Here is a 25,578-nt window from a genome sequence, read left to right as displayed (position 1 = left end):
TCCCAAATGCAGCGTGACTATGTTTCAAACCTCCTTCCACACTTTTATTAGAATGCCTTTCTCTTATTTCTGACAAGTAACTGCCATTCAGTCTTTAAAAGTACCTTATTCCAGTGTCCCATAGCCAGTGTATATACATAGATACATTGTATATCTGTGTATTTTTTATAAAGCATTAACTCCTGCCACAGGCACAGGTGGAGTTCTCTTTTCCTGTGTTCCCGTAGCTCTTTATGGATTCTTGTGTTATGTCATCGTCTGCTCATGTTTGTCTGCATGTCAGTATCCCCAGGATGCCGCGAGCCTTGATTCTGCCTCGTAACGTATGTAGATGAGAAATGATGATGTGCTGTTTGTGAGCATCCAATGAAAGAGAAATTTGCTTAAATTTTTTACTTGTTTAGAGCATTAGATGCTTAAATTTTTTACTTGTTTAGAGCATTTATTATTATGCTCAGGCTGTCCTTGGAAGGTTTTATAATCTGCAAGCTGTTAAAGCTCTTCTGTTTTATTTTTGTTGTTGTTGTTTTTTTTTTTTTTTTGGTGCCAAATTCTGCCCTGTTAGGTTCATTCATACTTTATATAGATATGAAGTAGGCTTCACTCCCAATGTGGGGCTTGAACTCACGACCCTGAGATCAAGAGTCACATGTTCTAATGACTGAGCCAGCTGGTCGTTACTTTATTTTATGAAATAAATATTCAATGTAGAAAATAGAGAGTATGTTCAAAATACTACACTAGCCAACATGGGTAAAAAGCTCTGTTGTGTTGTGTATTATAGTGAATGTAGAAACTTGACAAGCTACCAAGAATGGTGCTGGAGGGAAAAACCAGTATATATGCAAAGGCCCTGAAACGTGGAATACCATGGTATGTTAGGGAACATAGTTAAGTCAGAGGAGTGGAGATGTTAGTATAGTTGGAGAGAGTGAGAGATTTCCAGGCATCATCAGAGTGGTTAGGTTATTGAGGGAATACTCATGCAGGACCTTGTATGCCATAGCCATATAATTCTGAGATTATTTATAAATGTGTACTATTTTATGGGACTATTAACTTTAGGCTTTTACAGTGTTAATCTTAGGTTAGCAAGGAATTTACTGACTATAGTGCTTCTCAATCATTGTAAATATTCTGAGGTAATTCTAAATTATTTACTATATTACTTTCTTCCTCAGTGATCAGAATACTTTATGTTTTTATTTTTTTGTTCTCATTCCTATGAAGTAGATTGGGACAGAGATTATTTTACTAAGGGGATATCTAGAAAGAAAGAAGATATGATGGTAGATCTTTTCAACTAGTCTTCTAGATTAAACTAACTTCTCAAATTAGACTTCTGTATTCTTGCCATCGATTCATTCAACTTAAAAGATGGTTGTAAAGGTTTTCTTTTTGTTTTATAAATTTCAACCAGAGCAGACAGTACCTTTACACAATACCAGAATTTGGGCCTAACATCTTAAATTACAATTTATTAATGGCACCATTGGTGTAAGTAGTAACAGTTGACTGTATTTTGTGATACATACATTGCTGTCTTAACAGTATTAAACACCATTTTGTAACCTGTTCCTGCCTCTTTCTGTAGGGTTTCATATGTCCCCAGTGTATGAAATCCCTTGGATCTGCTGATGAACTTTTCAAACACTATGAGGTAGTTCACGATGCTGGTAATGACTCAAGTCATGGAGGAGAGGCTCTTGCTCTGAAGCGGTACAGTACAATCGCTTTGAAGTATAATTCTGTTATGAACACATGTGATATGATCTCTTTCCTGTGTTAGGGCCTTGAGTAGTGTGCTCACTGTTCTTTGTCTCATTGACTCTTAGGGTAAGGAGCATAGAATGTGAGAAGGTTTGACAGGATTCAAGGAACAGAAAGAAATCAGTGTTGCCTGAGCTGAGTGAGTGTGAGGAGTAGTGTTAAGGCAGGAACTATACTATATAGATTGTATAGTCCCTGTTAATTAGTTTAGATTGGATGCTAACTGCAATAGGAAACTATTGATCCTTATTATTGGTAGATTAATGGGGGATATTTTGTTTCTGGCTCAGGTAACTTGATGATTATATCATTTCTATGATAAAGTGTTTTTCCATTTATAAACAATGAGCTTTTGGAATAAAAATATTTTTCTAAGGGTATACATAAAATTCTATACATAAAATTCTAAGGCATTTTTTTTTTAAATTGAGAAAACTAGAATATTAATGTACAGTCATTAGCCATGATTTATTAAGAGACCAGGTTGTTAGAGAACATTAGCTATTAATTTCTTTCTTCCTCAATTTATGTTTAGAGATGATATAACACTACTTAGACAAGAGGTCCAAGACCTTCAGGCATCACTTAAGGTAACAATAAAAATGATTATATTTGTTTATTTTCAGTGTTTCAGATAATAAATCTCTTGAAATTAAAAATCTTTTTTTTTTTTCCTTAGGAAGAAAAATGGTACTCAGAAGAATTAAAGAAAGAATTAGAAAAATTTCAAGGGCTCCAGCAGCAAGTAAATGCTTTTAAATACTTGAAGTGTGTTTATTAGTTCTTTGTTTATTAGAAGTTGTGTTATTAGTTGTTGAAAATATGCATTTTGTAAGCAGGTGGCCTGATATAAGTAACTTCTAGTTTACTATATTTAATAGCTTACAGTGTATGTCTTTTGTAATTCTAATGAATGCAAACAAATATTTGGGAAGCTAATATGTAACTTCTTAAAGGTGTTCTATTAAGAATCCCATTACCTGTGAAGTTTTTTTTATACTAGGCTGCATTAATTCTAATTTTCTGACAATATTCCTAAATGGTTAAAAAATAAAGGTTCAGACAATAGTGAAACTCTTCAGAGCATGTGTTATGACAAATTGGAAGTCACTAAATTGTCTACTAGTAGGGAAAGAGTTATTAACTTTTTTGTTTACATTAGTGCAGATTGTTTGAAAATTGGAGGAATGGTTTTATTAACAATTTTAGGGTTTTTTTTTTTTAAACCAATGTTGGGTTTTAAAAAAATAGAATAAAAATACTTATATATGTGTGTGTGTACAGACACAGCTTTATATAAAAATAATACATGGGAAAACCAAATCATTGGTCTCAAAAGTGTTTTTTTTAGGGTAAGATTCTGTTGGTATATAGTTTATCATATTTTCTAAAGAAAACCTTAACCAATTATGATTTTTATGTTAAAATTATATTGGCTTTTATATAACAACTACTTAAAGAATCATGGAATAATGAATTTTATCAAACATAGTTTTCATTTGTAATAATAAAGTAGATACCCTTCAATAATAGTTGTAATATTTTTATAAAATAATTAGTGATCCTTTGCATATTAGTATATTGTGAATTCAGGCTTTTCACCTTTTTTGTTTTTTTCACCAAAAATTGTCATTTGGACTAAAAAACAACCCCAAATGAGAACAAGGTAACATTCTTATTACTACTCAGCTTCTGTATTTGAAGTGGGAAAGAAGTTTTTAGTAATCTCAATACTTACAGTTCATTTACTCATGTTTTACATAGATGCATTAACAGTTAACATGAAACATATGCTGTATTATTTTCTGTACCTGAAAACAGAGGAAACTGTTTTCTACATTTGGGATGACTATTTCACATTTAATAAATAAATTCTCTATAATGCAAGGTGAAATTGCCTTGGTACAGGAAATTGACTTTTGGGGGAAAATGTATTTAAAAATTGATGATTCTTACCAACCAATATGTCTAAATCTAATGTGTAGGAAAATAAAAAGGCAGATATACTATGAAATGCCTTGTTAAACTCTTTCAGATATGTATAATTCTTTAGAATATGGAAATAATGACTAGTCAGTGTAGTGTTTTATTCCTAATGTGCATAATAAATTAACTTTATGTAATATATTATTTCTGCTTTTTTGTTTTATTATAGATTTTATTTATTTGGCAGAGAGAGAGACAGTGTGAGAGAGCACAAGTGGGGGGGGGAGCAGCAGAGAGAGAAAGATAATGAGAGAGAGAGAGAGACAGCAAGAGTGAAGGGAGGGAGAGAGAGTGAGGGAGAAGCAGACTCCATGCTGAGCATGGAGCCCGATGCTAGACTCTATCCCAGGATCCTGGGATCATGACCTGAGCTGAAGGCAGACTCTTAACCAACTGAGCCACTCAGGTGCCCCAATTTCTGCTTTTAAAAAGATGATTTATAATTCTGAATTAAAAATTTGTGCTTTTAATGCCAGGGATAGCTCTATGGCATATTTTAGCGTCTGCAAATTTTATATGTTATAGGATTGAATCTTTTACATTTTTTTAAAGATTTACTTATTTGAGAGAGAGAAAGGGAGATATATATATTGATTAGGGGGATTGACGAGGAGGGGCAGAGAGAAAAATCTCACTGAGTGTGAAGGGCTTGCCTTGAGACTTAGTCCTGCGACCCTGAGGTCATGACCTGAGCCGAAACCAATAGTCCATGCTTAACCAGACTGAGCCACCCATGCACCCTTATAGGATTATGAATCTTATCTGCTGACTTAAGTATTGGCTTTAGAATCTGTGTTTATAATTCATAATAATTTATGTTATTTTTAAGTCTTTATTGGTGTGCCTGGGTAGCTTAGTTGGTTAAGCATTCAACTCTTGACCTCAGCTCAGGTCTTGATCTCAGGGTCATGAGTTCAAGCCCAGTGTGGAGCCCACATTAAAAAAACAAAAAACAAAAAAACCAAAAAACTTTACTGAATTTATGGAATTTAAGATGCTATCTATTTCAAGACCCATAATAAAATATATATTAATATAAAATTCTTAGAAGCAGTAACTGCAGTTAGATTGTTATGCCAGTCTGCCTAATCGTAGTTTAGAAATTTGGAAGATTGTGAACTGACCAAAATTTCATTAAAACCTTGTTACTTCCCTGACAGAATGTGGCTTTAGAGATTTTTTCACACTGACAATGGTAACAGTATTATCTTTTCCTTTTAATGTGTTTGTTTATGTTTTGTTTTCATTGAGGAATCTAAACCTGATGGATTGGTGGCTGACTCATCAGCAGGTAACTTAAAACAGATATTTTTTTCTTTTTTATTTTTCCTTCTTGCTCATTCTTCTTTTTTACTTTTGACTTTTTTCCTAATGCCTGCTACATGAATTTGTACTGTGGTTATACTTTATGGCTTTAAAACAGTGAAAATAATAGTCATATTTTAGGTTTAGAGTATTACCTGTGAACTCCATAATTAATCAGTCAACAAAAATCTTAGTGTTTTCTTAGTTCGTTATATTCTGTAGTTATAAATAGACTTCTGGAATATTACATCAATATAGTTTAATGAAAAGTTAAGTCTATTTTAAGGAGTGATGTACTCTTTTTCTCTTGAAATAAAATGATGAAACTAGCATCTTTGTAATTGACTTCAACTGAAGCAATGCTCAATGAATAATTAAAATTATATTTTGAGGTTAGCTGTTCTATTTACTTTCTCTCTGAAATCTTTTTATGAGAATGAAGTATTAGGAGTTGACTGCATATTTTAGTGATTTTATTTAAGACCTTGATTTTAAACAATTTCTTACTTCATTCTCATTAAAATAAATTTTATTTAGAGAGGCAGAATATCTTTCTGGTCAGTTGATGGTTATAAGAAAATAATGTGAAGTCAAAATAAGCTTGACACGAATATTTATGGATTATTTGGGCATTATGCTAAATATTTAAATTGTTTTATATGTTTATAAATTATGACTTGTGATTTAAATGAACTAGATATGCTTAATTGTTAAAATGTTGAGATACTCTTTGTAACTGGATGATTCATGTCTTTTTTTATGTTGATTGTCTTTACTTACTACAATGATTAGGATATAAGTAATAACAATTTAAGAAATGTAATTAGCATTAATTATGTATTTGAATAACAATGATACTTTTTTGTAGAACTACAGTCTTTGGAACAACAATTAGAAGAAGCCCAAACAGAAAATTTTAATATTAAGCAAATGAAAGACTTATTTGAACAGAAAGCAGCCCAACTTGCCACTGAGATTGCAGGTAAATTGAATCAGATTTTTTTAGCCAATAAATCAGTCTTGTTGCCTTTCTGCCATTGTATATCCTAGAAATAAGGCATTGATTTTAGCGTATTGTATTGTAGTGTGATAAGGCATTTGTTATAGACTGTGGTGGTGATTACTGGAATTTAATAATAGAGTTTCTATATAAATTATTTGTCTTCTCACCTCCTCCTTTCAAAGGACTGATTTTTTTCTGTAAAATTCTTGAAATTTAGAGAAGATGAATTTTTCTGGGGGGGTATGCTTAAAGATTAACAAGTAACATTTTGAAGAAGTTACATCATATATAGATTTAACATTTGGTTATGCTAATCAATTACTTTTTTAAAAAAATGTGTGCTTTTAGGTAAAATTACATGATCAAGTATACATTAAAATGCTAATTAGTAACACTGCTGTGTGGAATTTATGTAGACAAAAACATTTGATTAGTTTAAGTTCATCTCATTTAATCAGAAGTAAAAGTTTATTGTATATATTTATGGTTATCTAAGGAATGTGAATTTGAATCAATGATATGTAGATATGCATTGGGTAATATACAGGAATTTGTAAAATTGTCCTTTCTTAGAGTTAATGTCATGAAACTAATATTTATATAATTATCTGTAATTAGATGTAAAGTCAAAATATGATGAAGAAAGGAGTCTTCGAGAAGCTGCTGAACAAAAAGTGACACATCTGACAGAAGAATTAAACAAAGAAACAACTATAATTCAAGATCTGAAGACTGAATTGGTAATTTAGAAACCATTTATTGGAATGTACTTTTATAATTTTGTAAATTAAAAATGAAAAAATTTTGAAAGTATGGAGGAAATGGAGAAAATAAAAATTCTTATAATTCTATCTTCTACACATATCCTAATAGGATTTTTTACATAGAGATGGAATCTATGATACAAAATTTATTATCTTAACATTCTTGTTGTTTCTATCTTAATGTTGTCTTTTTGCTAATTTCTGTATCTGCATCTCTGATCCTGACTGATTCCCTGCACTTTGGTTTTATAAATCCATCAATTTTTATTAAGATACTTCTGATTGCATTTGTAGCTTTTATTTTAAATTCAACAAGTGTAGCATCAAGTCATCATATTTTCTCCCCAACCATATTTCTGTCATTGGTATCAAACATCTTCAGCATTCTCCCAATGTGTAACAACCTTGCATCTGTCCTTGACTCCTTCTGTCCTTTATTAAGCACTCAATAAATATATGAACAAACTCAACCATATCAACCTGCAGCAAACCCTATTATGCTTACATCTGCTCCTTTATTTTTATTACCAGTTTCCAGGGATAGAGAATGAGGTGTTTATGCTTCAAAATGTGACATTTATCAAGTGATTGTTATGACCATTGGGTGTAGCTTGTGAAAGAACGACAGCAAATAAGACGCTAAGGAAATTATGAATTTGCTATTTTATACCTTAAGTCGTAATACTATTAAATAGGACATATATTGGGAAGTAGAGAGGCTTGTGGGGGAAAGATATCAGTTGTCAATGTTTGCAGTGCAATAATTGATATCAAAGATTACTTTCATTTTCAATGTGCTTTACAGCTTCAGAGACCTGGTATAGAAGATGTTGCTGTGCTGAAGAAAGAACTGGTCCAGGTTCAAACGCTAATGGACAACATGACCTTGGAACGTGAGAAAGAATCTGAAAAACTCAAAGATGAGTGCAAAAAGTTACAGGCAGAATTTGCTAACTCAGAGGTAAATAAGTTCAGTATGCCTAAAAGTGATTGTTGTTAGCTTGGGTAGTATATACTGTTGAGTAAAGCCAACATTTGAGATTTTTCTGAGTGATCTATCAAAACAGGATTTGACTTTCATTTGTTCTGATTGATATTTGTATATGGTCAGTCTAGTCTGAGAGATAATATTTAACTTTGCTTTATGAAGCTAGACATTCAAAGAATGTACAAGAGTATTATTTTATTTAATAAATGACGTATATTGTGGAGAGATGATATTTAAAGTTAAATTTGACCCAAGCTAGTCAATAAGTGGTAATTGAGTTTATCTCAGTTTGATATGGGTATGATTTCATTTTTTACACTTGTATTATCAATGTTCAGAAAAAGTATTTAGGAAAAACTTAATTTCTAGTAGACTTGTTTTTCCTTGTTAATTATTGAATTACGTTGTTGAAGGAAATCTTAAAAATCAGCTAGTCTGATACTTTACCCAAGATTCCACTTCATAGCATCTGATAGGTGATTCCCAATTCTTGCTAGGTGGTGTGTGTATGTGGGGGGGGGAGGGTGCATTTTTCTTCATAAGTCAGCCATTCCATTGATTTGACATCTGTTTTCGTATAATTTACATGCACCAGTTCCAGTTCTTCTTAGGAATTACACAGAATAAATTGTTCCTTTTTCCACATGAGATATTTGAAGACTGTTCATATTTACTCTGAGTTCTTTTTCTTCCAGGATAAACATTTTCAGTTCTTCTGCTGTTTGTCATGTGACTTGACTTTGGCCTGTTAATCCTTGATATGATTATGTCAGTATAGGACAAGTTCTAGGATATGTAATAAATATATTTGCTTAAAAATGCTAACCTTTTTCCTTTTTACTATATTACAGAGGATATTTTGTTATCTATTAATATTTTATTAACTATTATTTGTAGTTCTTAAGAAGCTCCCTTATGTGATATGGACCTCTGCTTTTCATATTTCACTTTAAAAATCTGAATTATAATGACATTTCAGTTTGCATTTCTCTCCTAGCGTCTTTTAAGCTGGTGATCTAAAAGCCACTCTATTCGTAATTAGTAACATAATTAGCTATGGAATACCAATATTGTAGATAACCATGTTGTCCTTTGTCTTACTTCCTTCTGAATCTTGTCAATGGGGGAGTGGTGAAAGTTTATGGCTATAACATGCATAGGTATGTGAAGCTTTATGGTGCTTAGCACCTCAGACTTCAAAGTTTATGGACTCAGATGCAGATTTCCTAAAATTGATCTTTGTAGCCCAATGACACCTAACCCTACAGTTTTTAAAACAATTTCAGAGAGTTCATGAACTTACAGAAGCCAGTTAAAAAGCTTCTAATAATGTAATCAAGGAGATGCTTAATCAAATAAGTCTCATGAGGAAGAAATCCCATTCTGATAATGTGAAAGCAGAAATACTTCAATCTGGGTGAAATGAGTCATTTATTTCTGTACTTAATAAGAATTACTTTTGATTAAATCTGCCTGCCCACTAGTATTTTTCAGATTTAAAAAAAATTATATTCTCTTTTGTTTAAAGAATTCCTTAAATTTCAAAACAAATGTAATGGAGTGACTAAAATTGAATCACAATAATGGCACTTGTATGATACATCTATTTTAAAGTGCAGTCCTCTCTGACCTATTCTTGCTGAGAATATGGAGTTCTAAATATACTTGTTAAAGAAGTAGAATTAGAACAGGAGAATAAATTTATATATTTACTTGCATTTTGGGAAAATATATGTGGGAAAATATTTCTGAGTAATATTTAAGAATTACTTTAATATGGAAGATTTTTATAAATTTGTATTTTTATTCATGTAGATTAAATTATCTTTATATGTCATGAGGAGGTCATTTAAGATGAAAAAGTATAACTAGAGTAAGATTTGGGAGAAAAGGATTTAGTGTCTTCCTGTGGGAAACAATGATTTTTTCTCTTGGAAAGATGTTTCTGGAAAAGAAAAATGGCATAGAAATCCATTCTTCACATCTTTCACATTTTCTTAAAGTGCTTGTTTATTCATTCATTCATTCATTCATTCATTCATTCATTCATTCATGAAAGACACACAGAGAGAGGCAGAGACAGAGGGAGAAGCAGGCTCCCTGCAAGGAACCTGAATGTGGGACTTGATCCCAGGACCCCAGGATCATGCCCTGAGGCAAAGGCAGATGCTCAACCACTGCTACCCAGGCATACCTTTTTAAGTATTTTGAAATAAATTTTAAAATAAAGAGATTTATTCATGCTGAATAAATAATATTTTTAATAAAACAAGGATAATACTCCCTTCTTAGCTAATAGGTATGTAATGATTGAGATCTCACATTATGCTGAAGTATTTTGAACAACTTTAGGAAATGGTAGCATAAGAGAGTAATATTATTTATTATTGGAAACAAACTCTTACTTTTTGAGCACCACTAGGTTCTGGATACTATGCCAGGTATTTTAAATATATGGTCTCATTTGTTTCTTTTAACCTGCAAATGGAATATTATGTTTGCTTTATATGTTAGGAATCTGAGGCTCAATGAAGGTCAATAACTTGTTTAAGTTCATGCCCCTCATACTAGGAAAATAGGACTAGAACTCTGGTCTTCTCCAAAGCTTGCAGTCTGTCCCTATCATGTTCTCTCTCATATGGGGTGGTCTGATGATTGCCTTAGAAGTAAATCTGTGCTGTTAATCTTGATCTAATACTGTTACTACTTTTTATATTTTGCCATATCGTATGTTGTAATATTTATATTGATTACAACTTAAAATACTTCTGACTTGTTTTATACCATTTTCATATTAAAAAATTAATGTCTAGATATTCCATTTCATTTATTTGTTTATAACTCCATTAGTTTTTAGCTTCTGCTTACTTTGGAAATATCTGACATGTATTTTACTAATTTATTAAAATTCAATCCTATTTATTCTCATATTTGTTAGTGAATTATGAATGAAAAAATTCATATATTACTACTTTATTGAACCTAAATATTGGTATCTGAAACAAAACACATTAAAAGGAGCTAAAGGAGATAAAAATGCAGTGATTTATTTGGTATTTCTAATTAAGGCTGAAGGCATAATATAATTTACATTATTAAGTATGTTCTTGTGTTCCATTACTTTATTTATATATATCTCATGAATTCATTGACAGTTTTTTGGTCCAGATATTTTAGAAAGCATATAAAAAAATTCATTCCAAAGCATTTGAAAATACTTTATAAATAGCTATGTTATAGATCAGAAATTGAGGATTTAAGGGTTAAAAAAGTATTATTTTAAAAAATTTACGTTATTGAAAATATCAAAGCCATAATCAACTTGTATTTGGTATTAAATGGAAATGATCTTTTAAGAATTTTATTTGCATTTGTATTCCAAGTAAATTCATTTTAAAAACTAAAGTATTTATAAAGATGGAACAAAAATGATTATACTCGTGCATAATTATTAAAGAGAGTACTTAAGTATCTTTTAAAAGCATGCAAATATCAGAGATCAGATTTAATACGTTTGAACATTTGTATTGTATGTTCATTGTGTACTTTTTGTCAGTCTTGTCTTCCACCTTTCATCCAGCATTTTATTATTTTTTTTTCTGCTTTCTAATGGAGATGCTTAAACTTGAGGTAATGTGTTTTTGGAAGGTTTTTAATATTAGTAATACATAGGACTTTCTATTGTCATATGGCAATTTTGTGTTTTAAGGCAATCTCAGAATTTCAAAGATACTTTCTTTTTTTTTTAATCAGGCAAATTTCAACCATCTTTAAATGATTATTAGTAGTAATATAGTATTAGGGCAATAATTATCATTCTAAAGCACTAGCAGGATGTTTGCTCAAAATATCTTTCTTAATTTTTTAATTTAATATTTAAGAGTAAAGATCCAATGTTGAATTCAATAACATGGCTTCAGGGAATTGCAGACTATTTTGTTGGGTCTGATATACTGAGAACAAAAATCTATTAACACCTTGGAGACGAATCACTCATTCCTTTAGTGAGTATTTTTTGAATGTCTGGGGTCAGCAACTATTTTAGGTATAGAGAATACAACAGTGAGTAAGAGTGCCTACTCTCATAAAGCTTATATTTCTTTATTTCTTTCTTTCTTTTTTTTAAGATTTTATTTATTTATTCATGATAGAGAGAGGCAGAGACACAGGCAGAGGGAGAAGCAGGCTCCATGCCGGGAGCCCGATGCGGGACTCCATCTTTATCGGAGGATCACGCCCTGGGCCAAAGGCAGGCGCTAAACCGCTGAGCCACCCAGAGATCCCTCAAAGCTTATATTTCTTTGTAGAAGCTAGACAGTATATAAATAAAGCATGATAGTCAGTTAATGCTAAGGACTATAAATAAAAATAAAGCAGGAAAATTAACAAGTCAGGAAACAACAAGGATGTGGAGAAAGGGGAGCCCTTTTACACTGCTGGTAGGAATGCAAGCTAGTGCAACTACACTGGAAAACAGTATGGAAGTTCCTCAAAAAGGTGAAAATAGAGCTACCCTATGACCCAGCAATTGCACTACTAGGGTTTTACCCCCCAAAATACAAATGTAGTGATCTGAAGGGGTACATGCACTCCCATGTTTATAGCAGCAGTGTCCACAGTAGCCGAACTATGGATGGGAAGAACCCAGATGTCTATTGACAGATGGATAAAGAAGATGTGGTGTGTGTGTGTGTGTGTGTGTGTATGGGAATTCTACTCTGCTATCTAAAGAAATGAAATCTTGCCATTTGCAATGATGTGGATGGAACTAGAGGATATTATGCTAAGTGAAATAAGTCAATCAGAAAAGGTAATTTTCACATCTCACTCACGTGGAATTTAAGAAACAAAATAGGACCATAGGAGAAAGGAGGGAAAAATAAAACAAGACGAAATCAGGCAGACAAACCATAAGAGATTCTTAATCAAAGGAAACAAACTGAGGGTTGCTGAAAGGGAGTAGGGTGGGGGGATTGGGTAACTGGGAAAAAAATAATAAAGCAGAGTATGTATGCGCAGTAGTGAAGCTGGCAATAACATGGGACAGTTTTAGATAGAAGGATCAAGGAAGGTCTTCTCAAAGAGGGTATGTGTGAGAAATAAGCAAGAATCAGGGTGAAGAATTGAGAGCAATTATTCCCAGGAAGAGGGAGTGTAACTTAAAGCCTCAAGGGACAAATGAGTCTGGCCTGTTATACACTGAGGAAAGTCAGTGTGGAGAACCATCTTTGTTGGATTTCACCCACAGTCCTACTTGAACAAGGAATATATCTATTTCTTTTTTTCTTTTTTTTAAAGATTTTATTTATTTATTCATGAGAGACACAGAGAGGGAGAGAGAGAGAGAGAGAGAGGCAGAGACACAGGCAGAGGGAGAAGAAAGCTTCATGCACGGAGCCTGATGTGGGACTCGATTCTGGGTCTCCAGGATCAGGCCCTGGGATATATCTATCTATCTGCCCGGAATATATCTATTTCTTGCAAATTTTGACTTTTTAAAAATTTTTATTTTTTCCCTCATACAAGCATAATACATGTTTATTGTAAAAGATTAAAATGATTTATAATGTACAACAGAGAAAGTGAATGTTTTGTAATTCACTTGCCTCCTCTCCTTGCCCATGACTAAAATATACCTTTTGGTATAAATTCTTCCCACATCTTTCTTTTTCCACCCTTGAGTAAAATAAAAAATTTCAAATGCTTGCTTTTTAAAAAATTCTAGTTAAATAAATACACTTAGTGTACAAAGGATAAATGATACACCTAATGTTTAATTGGGTATTAAAATTATAAACTCATAATGTGTCTAAAAACCATAAAATATAACAATATTTTTGGATATATTTGCTTTACATTTTGCTTGTTTTTTCTATATGTTGGAGTTAATCAGCCAGGTAGACACTAGAAAGATACTACTTACTCTTGGCTTACTACATCTTATAAACTTAAATGCAGAATCATGGAATATACTCATAATTTGTATCTTAATATATACTATTATTTCTGTTTGTTATGTACTTTGCTAAATCCTTTGATACATAGTAATTTAAAATAGCCAAATTGTTCCTAATATTTCTATTAACATCTGTAATGCTACTAATAGAAAATGATCTGAGATTCAAAGTTGTTAGAAATAGATTGAAATAAACTCCCAATATTAATAGGGTTTACATGATCAGTTTAAGAAAGAAGTTATTAGGTTATACCTTTAACTTGAATGTAGTTAAAAATAATAAATATTTAAACATTTCCTTCTTTGGAGCACCTGGGTGGTTCAGTCAGTTAAGCATCTGACTATTGATTGATCTTGGCTCAGGTTTTGATGTCAGAGTCATGAGTTCAAGCACCACGCTGAGCTCCATGCTGGGTGTGGAGCCTACTTAAAAACGAAAACAAACCCTGCATTTCCTTCTTTTAAGTGTATAATATACATATAACATATTACATATATATCAGTTGTTATTATTGAAACATGCTGTATAAGCTGTAACTATAAAATAGTGTGATAGATTGCTTTTCATTATATCAGAATTGGTTTATTTACATGAATATTTTCCTTACAAAGTCAAGCCAGGAAGGTATCTTAGACATGCTGTCATTCATAAAAACATTTTTGAAACCTCTTTTAACTGACTTTAAACCAGTTTGGAAAATACTCAAAAAACTAATTTCATTAACTTAGGGCTATTAAAATAATAAAAGTCCAAGTGTTTGATCATTCACTTCAATTAATCTCCTTTACTAGATGGTTTCCAAAACTTTAAGCCAAAGCACTATCATGGATGAAGATACATACCTTTTAAAAAATGAGAATCCTTTAAAAAAAAAAAAAAACAAAAAGTGCCATACATACTGGAAGAATTTCCAAAAGAAGAGTACTAGAAGATCTCTTGGTATTATTGTCAAGATAAACTGATAGCCTTCTAAGGTTTCTCCCTTGAAAACGAAAGTACTCATTTGTAATATTTGATACAGATAACTACTGATGTGTTAAGAAAAGTTTAAAAAATTTATATTTTTCATGTGAAGTTTATTTACTAATAATACAGACAATGAAAATGATTGTAATTTTGGGAATGTAATAAGTGAAGGCAATAAGCTGTATTAGAAATACAGAGTTGTTTTGTTAATATTACTTGCAGGAAACCATACTTAAAAACAGTACTTAGTCTTTTTCTCTCGAGTTGTTTGAAACTCTCATGTAGAGGAAATTTCTATTTCCAAGAGCTTTGCTTAGTTTTCTATTATTTTTTAAATGATCAGACCATTGTCTTAATTTCATTAAAACATTTTAAAACGCATTAAAGCAAATTCATGTCCAGCCATTATACCTGATCATGGAGTGACCCAGCTTAATGAAACTTTATCTAATAAAACTATGTAACTTCTTTGGACAAAGACTTTACGTTATAGTCAAAATGATGATTTACCACCTTTCCAAGTGATTCTGTATTGTATGTTTGCATTTATTTAACATGTTTTTAAAGTAAAAAGAAAAGACTATCTGATAGAAATTGGGAGAAAATATAGGCAATAGCTTGCATATCTTCTTTAAATCCAGAAGGATTGAAGTATAGAGTTTCAAAGCCAGTAAATTGAAATTTACAGTTTGATGCTGACTCAGACACATAAAGTAGGATGCCAGCTCTTCATTTCTTGCATTATTAAATAAATGAAGTGCATTTTGGATAAATTTTAAAAATTAATTTTCAGACATGATGTGGGGTGGCTATAGGAGTGGTAGGAAAAAGAACTGAGTTGAAACTTCTAAGTATTATTTCAATTTAACAACAGTGACAAAAATCTGTAATTTAAAAACCTTTGGATGCTCCCATTTCCTTTTCCATTTTAGTTTTCTCTAATTTTCTTTTCTTTTCTTTTTCCTTCCTTCCTTCCTTCCTTCCTTCCTTCCTTCCTTCCTTCCTTCCTTCCTTCCTTCCCTTTCTTTTCTTCCTTCCCTTTCTTTTCTTCCTTTTTTTTCTTTCAGGCTACAATAAGCCAGCTGAGGAGTGAACTTGCCAAAGGCCCCCAGGAAGTTGCTGTATATGTGCAGGAACTACAAAAACTTAAAAGTTCACTTAATGAATTAACACAGAAAAATCAGGTAAGAATTTAAATACTACATATAGTGGTGAATTGAATTTGTATATCTTAAAGTTTAATCTTGTGTGTGTTACAAATATATTGGCACAAGTACAATGTGACTTATTCTGGTTTTTAAGTGTTAAGGACATTCACATTGTTATGAAATCAATCTCCAGAACTCTTTTCATCTTGCAGAACTAAAACTCTACACTTTTTGAACAACAACCCATTCAGGGCCATCTTCTGTAAAGAAAAAATTCTCCTTTGTGTCTTCTCTATCTCAATACCGTATTATTATACCTTTACTTCTGACACCAGATGTGTGAGTGCTCCACACATCAGCAGTTCTGTGACACCAGCTGGTGTCATACAATGTAATTCAGTTCTGACACCATTTACTTGGAGATAGTGTCAGATCCCACAGTATAAGAGATTAGTCCCACAAGACTGTGCCCCTACCCCAACACCCATTGAAAGTCCATCTTGTTACCTGTACTTTGCATCAAATGGCTGTAGATAGGAGGCTTCTACATCCTACAACCCTTTCTTTAAGTAATTTGCTAGAGTGACTCACAGAACACAGGAAAACATTTTACTTACCAGACTACTGGTTTATTTAAAAAATGATAATTCAAGAGCAGCCAGATGGAAGAGATCCTTAGGTAAGTTGTGTGAGAAGGGGCATGGAGCTTCCATGCTCTCTCTGGGTGCTTTCTCTGTGTTCACCAACCTAGAATCTCTCCAAACCCTGTCCCTTTGGGTTTTTAAGGAGACCTCCTTATATAGGCATGATTGATTAAATTATTTGCCATTGGTGATTAATTTGACCTCCAGCTCCTCTTTCCTCCCGAGGTCTTGGTGATAGTTGGGAGTTGGTGGTGGGGGTCATTGGTGGGGGTCCGGTTGAAAGTTCTAACCCTTTAATCCTGGTTGATTGCCATGGTGATCAGCCCTCATCCTTAGTTAAGGGCTTTTTAAAAAATCACTTCATTAACATAAACTCTTTGGGGTTGAAAGGGGTTTGCTATGAATAACAAAAGACATTTTCTTTGCTCTTATCACTTCCAAGGGTTTTTGGAGCTCTTCCAGAAATGAGAATGAAAAACCAAATGTATATTCCTTATTATAAATTACAAGCACACTTTCGATACGCCGAGTTTTTGACTTGATATAATCCAGTTTCTCTGTTTTTGCTTTTAGTGTCATATTTAAGAAATAATTGTCAGATCCAGTGCCATGAGGCTTTTTCCCTGTTTTCTTCTAATTGTTTTATAGTTTCAGGTCTTAAGTTTAGGTCTTTGATTCATTTTGACTTTTTTTTTTTTTTTTTTTTTAAATAGAGTAAGGTAAGGATTTACTCTCATTCTTTTGCATATGGACCATTTGTTGAGAGACTTGTCCTTTCCTATGGTTTTGGTACCATTGTTAAAAATCCTTGTGCAGGGACCATGCTAATATTCTCTGTATCATTCCAATTTTAGGATATGTGCTGCCAAAGTGAGCACCCATTGTTAAAAATCATTTGACCATGTATGTGAGTGAGTGTTTATGGGCTCTCTATCCTTATACCAGATAGTATACCTTATACCTTATACTATATGTCTTTTTTTTTTTTTTAAGATTTTATTTATTCATGAGAGACACAGAGAGAGAGGCAGAGACATAGGCAGAGGGAGAAGCAGACTTCCCGCAGGGAGCCCCATAAGAGGCTCCATCCCAGGACCCTGGGATCATGACCTGAGCCAAAGGCAGATGCTCAACCACTGAGTCACCCAGGTGCCCCTATATGTCTGTCTTTTTGCCAGTACCATACTGTTTGGACTATTGTAGCTTTTAATAAGTTTTGAAATCAGGGAATGTGAGACCTTCAACTTTGTTCTTTATTTTGTATTTTGTAATGTTAATATTTCCCACCTTGTTTCTTTATAGATGAGCAGCAGATAACATTTAGTTTGGGGGCAGGGCAGGTATTGGTTAGTATTTTTCTTTATGTTTTTACTCTTTTGGTGGTGAGGAAGTAAGGAGTCATTAAACGCTTTGTTGAGTGAATTTGTTGGCTTTGCTTGAACCTAATATTTTGGTGAAATATAACAAGGGAAACACCAAAAAAAAACATGGTAGAGGGAGAAAAAACCAAATTGACTGTAAACTGCGAGCCTCCTTCCGACAGTCAGGTAAACGAACTTGGAAGCAGATCTGCCAATTCTCGTCAAGTTGTTAGACTATAGCTCTGGCCCACAACTTAAATTAACCACAATGTCATGAGAAACCCTGAGGTAGAACCACTAGCTAAGCTCTTCTGAATTCCTGACCCTCAGAAACTGTGTGAGATAATAGATATAATTTTTACCTGCAAAGTTTTAGGGTAATTTGTTGCTTGTGCCATTGGCCAGTAGTTCTCAGACTTTTGATCTCAGGAATGCTACATATTCTCAAAATTGTTATGGACCCCAAAGAGGTTTTATTTTTTGGGTTATATCTATGGGTACTTAGTATATTAAAGATTAAAACATATATTTAAAAAATATATATGTATTTAAGAACCTTATTAAATATTAATGACCATATTTTCAAAAACAAAAAATAGTGGTAATGTTTTATATTTTGCAAACCTCTTTAATGTCTGGCTTAGTATTAGAACAGATGGATTATCATATCTGCTTTTACATTTCATCTGTTGTGATATGGTTGAAAGGTATGAAGAAAATTCAGTCTCATATAGATATGTAATTGGAAAGAGGAATATCTTAATAACCTTTTCAGATATATAGCTATTTTTATCTGATACTATACCAAAACTAGATAAGGCATAGTTTCTCAAAAGTTAGTTACAACGGAGAGTCTGAAACCATACCAATGCTATTTTTATACTTGTAACATTAAATTTAGTAGTTTTTCTTACATTTTGAGTGGATCTTTCTTGTGCATGATTTTATAACATCATGCATTAGTCAAGTGGAAAATATTGGTTGTGCAGATCTTCCAAATATTGACAGATTCCATTGTACCATATAAAAACAGTATCATTTGTCAATATCACCATCAATCTCAGAATAGACTTTAAGTACGAGGAAGTGTCAAGCTCATGGTGATGGATACAAGTTTTCCAAAAGTCTAAGCTTCATGTGAAAGCTGAATTGTATTATTATACTATATTTATTATTTATTATAGTATCAGTTCTGTTCTCTTAAGTGACAGGTTCTTTTCTTACCCAAGTCTGAATAATAATGGTTTGTCTGTTACTCTTTCCAGTGAAAATGGTATTTCATGAAAAAAAACAACTAGCTCACCTTATAATTTGATACCATTAATGCTCTTCTGTGTGACAGTTATATTCTTTGGTATGCAGTAGAAGTGATCTATGCATACTTCTCTACTTTTTAACATAGATTTTATTTTTCCTTGCTCTTATAAATATTGCAGCTATGAACATTCACATACAAATCTCATGCATCTGCGTTAAAAATTTCTTTGTTATGTACTTCCAAGTAAATTTGCTGAATTGTAGGCTACACACATGTTCAAATTTAATAGGTGATCTCAAATAATTTTCCAAAATATATCTGTTTACCATTGTTCATTTCTTCGTCAATTCTTGATGCTGACTTGATCTTTTTGTCTGGCTTATTAAAACCTGTTTACCCTTCCACCTCCCTTTTTCTCCTGCCAAGCTATATGTAGAAGACATCTACATAAAATTTAGTTTTATTTTTGTCCCTCAGTTTGATTTTTAATTCCTTTCAGATCAGAGTTGATGTTCTACTTTTTGGAAACTGACCAGGATGTGTACATGATGTGAATGCTTATGATCAGTGTCATTTGTCATGCAATTTTAAAACATTAAACTGTTAATAAAGGGCATTATTTGACATTGATAGCCTCAAATGTGTAGTCAGATAATGAAACACAAATTGTATATATGTATACACACACACATTATTAAAGGAAGTATTATGGCTTATTATATATTTCATTAATAATATATAAACCAAGATGATTTAGTCTGATAAAATTGGAATATTATTGACTAGGGAATAATAGAATCTTCTAATAATTTTAATAATCCTTATATAAGTTATAAGACCTCACTTTTTTTTTCCAAAATGTTTTCCTGTTTAGGATTTGCTCACCAGTTAAAGTAAGCACAGACATGCATCCTTTTCTTTTTTTTTTTTTTTTTTTTTTTCATCCTTTTCTTATTATCCTTACTATTTGCCTCTTTCACCCCTCCCTACCCTGTGTCCTTGGCAAACCATAAGTGTTGACAGTGGTGATATCTACATTTTGAATTTGGAAGTCTTTGCACATAGTCTTATGAAGGCCATTTCATAAAATGCCTTGGGCTGTTTTTGTGTGTGGCTCAGCAGCATCAAGGTGGATAGATAATATTTTAACATACAGCAAATGGAAAAAATAATTGCTTTTATGCTACTGTCAAGATCTTCAGCATTGGATAAGTGTTTTGTAATTAACTGCTTTTGAAACCTTAAAAACAAAAGGGGAATATTGAAGAAACTTCCTTCTTAGTTTCTAATAAAAATCATACTCTGACACAATTCTGCAGCTCAGTTTAATTATTTTTCTATAAATTCTGGAAAAATCATATGCTTACTTAAAGCTACTAATATAGGTCATTGTAAGAGACTGAGTAATTTTTTGGGTTTCACCTCTCACCCCTTTTCCATCTTCTATTACTTTTCCCTTTCTAGCAGTCCTATTATTAAGTTGCTGATAGTCTGAAGCAAGAGCCAGATATGGCTAGTATTTCTATTGCTGTGTGTTACTACTGTATTACAAAGTGGCATAATGAGGAATATTGTAGGACAGTGGTCAAAGACATGTTTATTTATTTATTTTTTTTAATTTTTTTTTTTTTATTATTTATTTATGATAGTCATACAGAGAGAGAGAGGCAGAGACAAGGCAGAGACATAGGCAGAGGGAGAAGCAGGCTCCATGCACCAGGAGCCTGACGTGGGATTCGATCCCGGGTCTCCAGGATCACGCCCTGGGCCAAAGGCAGGCGCCAAACCGCTGCGCCACCCAGGGATCCCCAAAGGCATGTTTAAATCCCAACTTTGCCACTGACTGTGACACCCTCTCCAAGTTTGTTTCCTCTTCTGCTAAGAGATGATATTTTATCCACTTGTATCTCAGGAGCGATATGTGTCTTAAATAAATTAATAGACTTTTAAGGGCTTAGACTAGTATCTGGCTTTTCGTAAGCACCTCAATGTTTGTTGTTTTTGTTTTTATTTGGTAAGTGTGATACAGCTTTGGGTCAAGATGAAGGTGGAAGTTTTCCTAACTTACTGCCTAGTAAGTCAAGAAAGACTTTTATAGAAGACATAACTTTTTAGCTTAATCTTCAGGGATCCTAAGGAACATTTCACATGGCAGAAGGGTTAATGGCAATTCATTTTGAGAGCTAGATATGCAAAAGGCATGGGAACACCTAAGAGCATAAAAGAATATGAGATGTCGGGAATTTATAGTAGTTCAATTTGTTCTTTGTCACCAAGCTCTTTTGAAGAACAAATGAGATGAGATCTCTGAAACTCCTTTGTAAACCAGCAAACATTAAAGAAATGCCATCCTTTTGCATTCATTCTCATTACCTGGGCAAGTAACAAAGTGAAAAATGGAGTAATACAGGGAAATTGTCTCTGAGATAATCTGTTGAATGAATAATTGATGAGGAAATCAAGAAAACTGAACATTTAGAAGGAACGAATTTTGTTTACCCAATGACAATTGTGTAATGAATTAGAGTTAACAATCATTTATTTTTAATCATTATCATTATTATTTTATTTTATTTATTTTTTTGAGAGAGAGAGAGATAGGAGGGGAGGGGCAGAAGGAAAGGGAGAGAATCTTTTTTTTTTTGAGAATCTTAAGTAGTATCCATACCCAGCTTGTAGTATGTTATGGGGCTTGATCCCACAACCTTGAGATTGTAACCTGAGCCAAAACCAACAGTCTGGGCGCTTAACACAGATTGACTTGTCAGATGCTTATAGTGACTTCCTATTTAGTTATCTTTCTTACAGAATTGAGTCAAAATTCTGATCTATGTTTTATGTGTAAGTGTATTGACTTAAAACATTCAGTATTAGTTGTAACACCTCCACTTAAACCAGATTTTGACATTTGATTAGACTGGTCAATCCAAATCTTTGAGGAGGTGTCATTTTTATATTTTGTACTTAAAAATATTAGTAACACGACAAAATATTAGATGGGTAAATTGTTTTTAGATCACTATTTTTACATAACTAGAAAGATATTTAAGTTAAACTTATGACTCTTAAAAAAAAGTCTTTAGCAAGAAGAGCAAAAATAATCAGTAGCATCTGCATACCAGAACAGTGAATAATATTGATATGCTAAAGCTCTTATCAACTATGAAATTACAACACCCCAAATCAGAATTGTCATTAGATATTGTTATTCAAAATAATTTTTGATGGTGGAAGGTAGTTTTAATATTTAACTCAAATGGTAGAATAAAAATATGTTGCATACCCTAAGAAATCCAGCAGATTTTAGTGTTTGACTTTATGTCAAAATTTTGTTGGTAATTCTTAAATTATATTAGTAGAGTTTAGCCAAGAAGACCAAAAATAAAATAAGTTAGCATGTAATAATTTAATCCTTTTTGGCTAGAATATGTTCACTGTTTTTATATTGCAATTTTGACTAATTTTGATGGTACTGCTATAAAGATTGGATAATTAGAATAATTGCAAATATTAGCAAAGGAAATTTTTACATTGATATTTCAGAACTTGTCTGAAAAGTTGCTGAAGAAAGAATTGGAGTTCACTCAGTTAGAGGAGAAACATAATGAAGAATGTGTGAGTAGAAAGAATATACAAGCAAGCCTTCATCAAAAAGATCTAGATTGTCAACAACTTCAGTCAAGATTATCTGCATCTGAAACCTCCCTGCAGAGAATACAAGCAGAACTAGGTGAAAAGGGAGAAGCTACACAAAAGCTCAAAGAAGAATTATCAGAAGTGGAGACTAAGTACCAGCATCTTAAGGCTGAATTTAAACAGCTACAACAGCAAAGAGAAGAAAAAGACCAGCATGGGTTACAACTCCAAAGTGAAGTTAATCAAGTAAGAGATGTTGCTTTTATTTATTGTAATTCCTCCTATGGTTTCTTAGTGTGCTTGATAGTTATTTGACCATAATATAGTTCATAAAAAAATACTGTCATTTAAAAAAATTAACTTTTAAATTAAAAATACAATTAATTAATCGTGTTAATACAATTTTAAATTGCAAAAATATTGTAATTAAGAAAAATTGACTCTTAATTTTCACAACTGACAGTTTTGAGTCAGATTTCATTTCCTTTAATTTCAGTTTTCCTTAATGAGAAAAAAATATTAGCACTCATTATATAGTATTCCTGTGAACTGTTTATGAGTTAATAACCTATAAATTACTTAGGATGGTACCTGGCACATGGTAGGTACTCAGCATATATTAGTTAATTGTAATTAATTCAAATTGTTGATCATTCTTTACTGTAGAAATTCTTATCTTTTTTCTTTTCTTGTTACTAAATTTTCAAAATATAATTATGGTTAAACTAATAGTACAAAAATTAGATATTTTAAAACAAAAACCATGTTAATCTTAACTATTTTTATAATAATATCAAACGTAAATTCTGTATTCTTATTATTTCTTATAGGTAACATTAAAAATTGATTGAAAAATGGAAATTTAGGGGACATTGAAGGCTTCAGCCACTTTTTTGATAACATTCAACTATTTTCACTTAAATGGTAGTGATCCTTGTTTTTATGGCATCAGTCCTTCTGTCTCTTGGCCTGAGATAGTTTTCTTATTCTTCTTCTCCTTGCCGAACACATCACTTGCTTCACTTGTCACTTTTCTAGAAGTCCTTTTCTGAACATTGCCATTTCTCCCTACTTTGACCCCCTAACGTTGGCTTAAGCATGTATATATTTTGATTGTTTCACTTGCTACAGTATAGTATTTTATCATAACTTATGTGTCTTTCCTTACTAGATTCTGAACTCTTTGGGTACAAAGACCATGTCTTACTCATTTTTTATTTTCACTACTTGGCACATTGCCTTTTTTTTTTTTTTTTAATGATTTATTTATTTATTAGAGCACACAGTATGAGCTGAAAGGGGCAAAGAAGGAGAGGGAGATGGAGAATCTCAAGCCTACTGTGCATGAAGCACAGAGCCTGATGTGAGGTTAGATCTCATGACCCTCAGAACATGACCTGAGCTGAAAATTAAGAGTCAGACACTTAACCAATTGAGCTACCCGGGTACCCCACTCACATTGATTGTTAATCAGCAGATGTTTTAGTGAATAACTTAGATATATGACGTTCATTTCACATAAACAAAATTTGGCATTTATGGTTTCCAAAAGACATCATGTTTTATTTGTTGGGAGATGTAGAACTGAAAAAAGGAAACCATACTTACCTTAAATGGTTTTGTGAAATCTCATTGAGGATAAGGCAAGTGCTATCTTATATCAAAGAATGTGAGGATTATAATAAAATGATCCCATATAGGATAGGAATTTGGAAGAGTTCCTCATTTGTTTTCTTCCACCACAGTACTTCATTTGTGTGATTATTTTATCCAGTTATTTGATCAGGAAAAGCTTTGTGTAAAACAGAGGTGGTACATGAAATAATGAATACTGCGTAGATATTGACAAGTTTGGAGGTAGGAGAATCTTCCAGGAGGAAGAATTAGTGAGAGTAAACTAGTGGCAGGAAAGTATTGTAAGAACTAGGAAAGAATATCTCTTAATATAGAGTGTGTTTAATAGTGGACTATTGTGATTGGAAAGAGCATTTGGAACCTTATTATGTGGGGTCTTGAATAGCAGGCCGAGGAATTTGGGCTTTATTTGGTTGTCAGTGGGACGAGGAGCATGAGGAATTTTTGAGAACCTACTCAAACATATTTTTAGATAAAGACTTGAACATGTGATTAGTGGTTTAGTCACAATTCTGTGATAAATAAAGAAGTTATACTGAAGACCTTCAAGTGATACCATTTATCTTCTTTCTTTAAGCATTCTTCCTTCAAAATATGTCTCAAATCTCTCCACTTCTCATCATCTACACTGCTCCTGCTCTTAATTTAAGCTACTGTATTGGCCTTCGTAAAGTTTTCCTTCTCTTGACCTCCTTAATCTGTTTTCCATGCAGAAGCAGAGATATCTTTTTAAAACATGAAGGATATCACTTTGTCTGCTTACAGTGGCTTTGCATTACACTTTGAAATTAATCCAGATATCTTACTTTGGCTTGTGAGTTCTGCGTGTAGCATCGCCCACACTGTGTCTTCAAACTCATCTCCTACCACTGTTAAGCTATGTTGATCTCCTTTTAGTTCCTCAAACACACCAATGCTCCAAGCACTTTCCTGCCTTAGGTCCTTTGCCCATGTTTTTTCTTAGTGTGCCCTTGACTTCAGTTCTTCAAAAGGCTGGCTCAGGTGTCGTTTCATCAAAAAAACTTCCAGGACTGCTCTATTTAAATAGCTTGTTTTCCATATATTTTGGACCCCTTTTTTATTTCAGCAGGCTTTTTTATTCTTCTTTATAACACTTTACATTGTATAATTAGTTTTTTGTTTACTTGCATGTTGTC

At 32.6% G+C, this 25,578-nt stretch overlaps 1 protein-coding gene and 1 pseudogene across 3 annotated transcripts in view; one reads left to right on the top strand and one right to left on the bottom strand.

Moving 5' to 3' along the window:
- Window positions 1–25,578, top strand: part of EEA1 (early endosome antigen 1) — a 109,604-nt gene that overhangs the window by 30,143 nt on the left and 53,883 nt on the right. For all 3 annotated transcript variants that reach the window (XM_025992220.2, XM_025992221.2, XM_072724566.1), the window contains 9 exons: window positions 1,595–1,719; window positions 2,306–2,360; window positions 2,450–2,515; window positions 5,008–5,047; window positions 5,930–6,043; window positions 6,683–6,804; window positions 7,634–7,789; window positions 15,807–15,923; window positions 22,694–23,032. In XM_025992220.2, coding sequence (XP_025848005.1) covers window positions 1,595–1,719; window positions 2,306–2,360; window positions 2,450–2,515; window positions 5,008–5,047; window positions 5,930–6,043; window positions 6,683–6,804; window positions 7,634–7,789; window positions 15,807–15,923; window positions 22,694–23,032 — 1,134 coding nt within the window. The remainder of the gene's footprint in view (window positions 1–1,594; window positions 1,720–2,305; window positions 2,361–2,449; window positions 2,516–5,007; window positions 5,048–5,929; window positions 6,044–6,682; window positions 6,805–7,633; window positions 7,790–15,806; window positions 15,924–22,693; window positions 23,033–25,578) is intronic.
- LOC112915096 (U6 spliceosomal RNA) lies at window positions 17,312–17,409 on the bottom strand (annotated as a pseudogene).

This window comes from Vulpes vulpes, chromosome 10 (genome assembly GCF_048418805.1).
Source record: "Vulpes vulpes isolate BD-2025 chromosome 10, VulVul3, whole genome shotgun sequence".
Taxonomy (NCBI): Eukaryota; Metazoa; Chordata; class Mammalia; order Carnivora; family Canidae; genus Vulpes; species Vulpes vulpes.
This window is presented reverse-complemented; position numbering and strand designations above follow the sequence as displayed.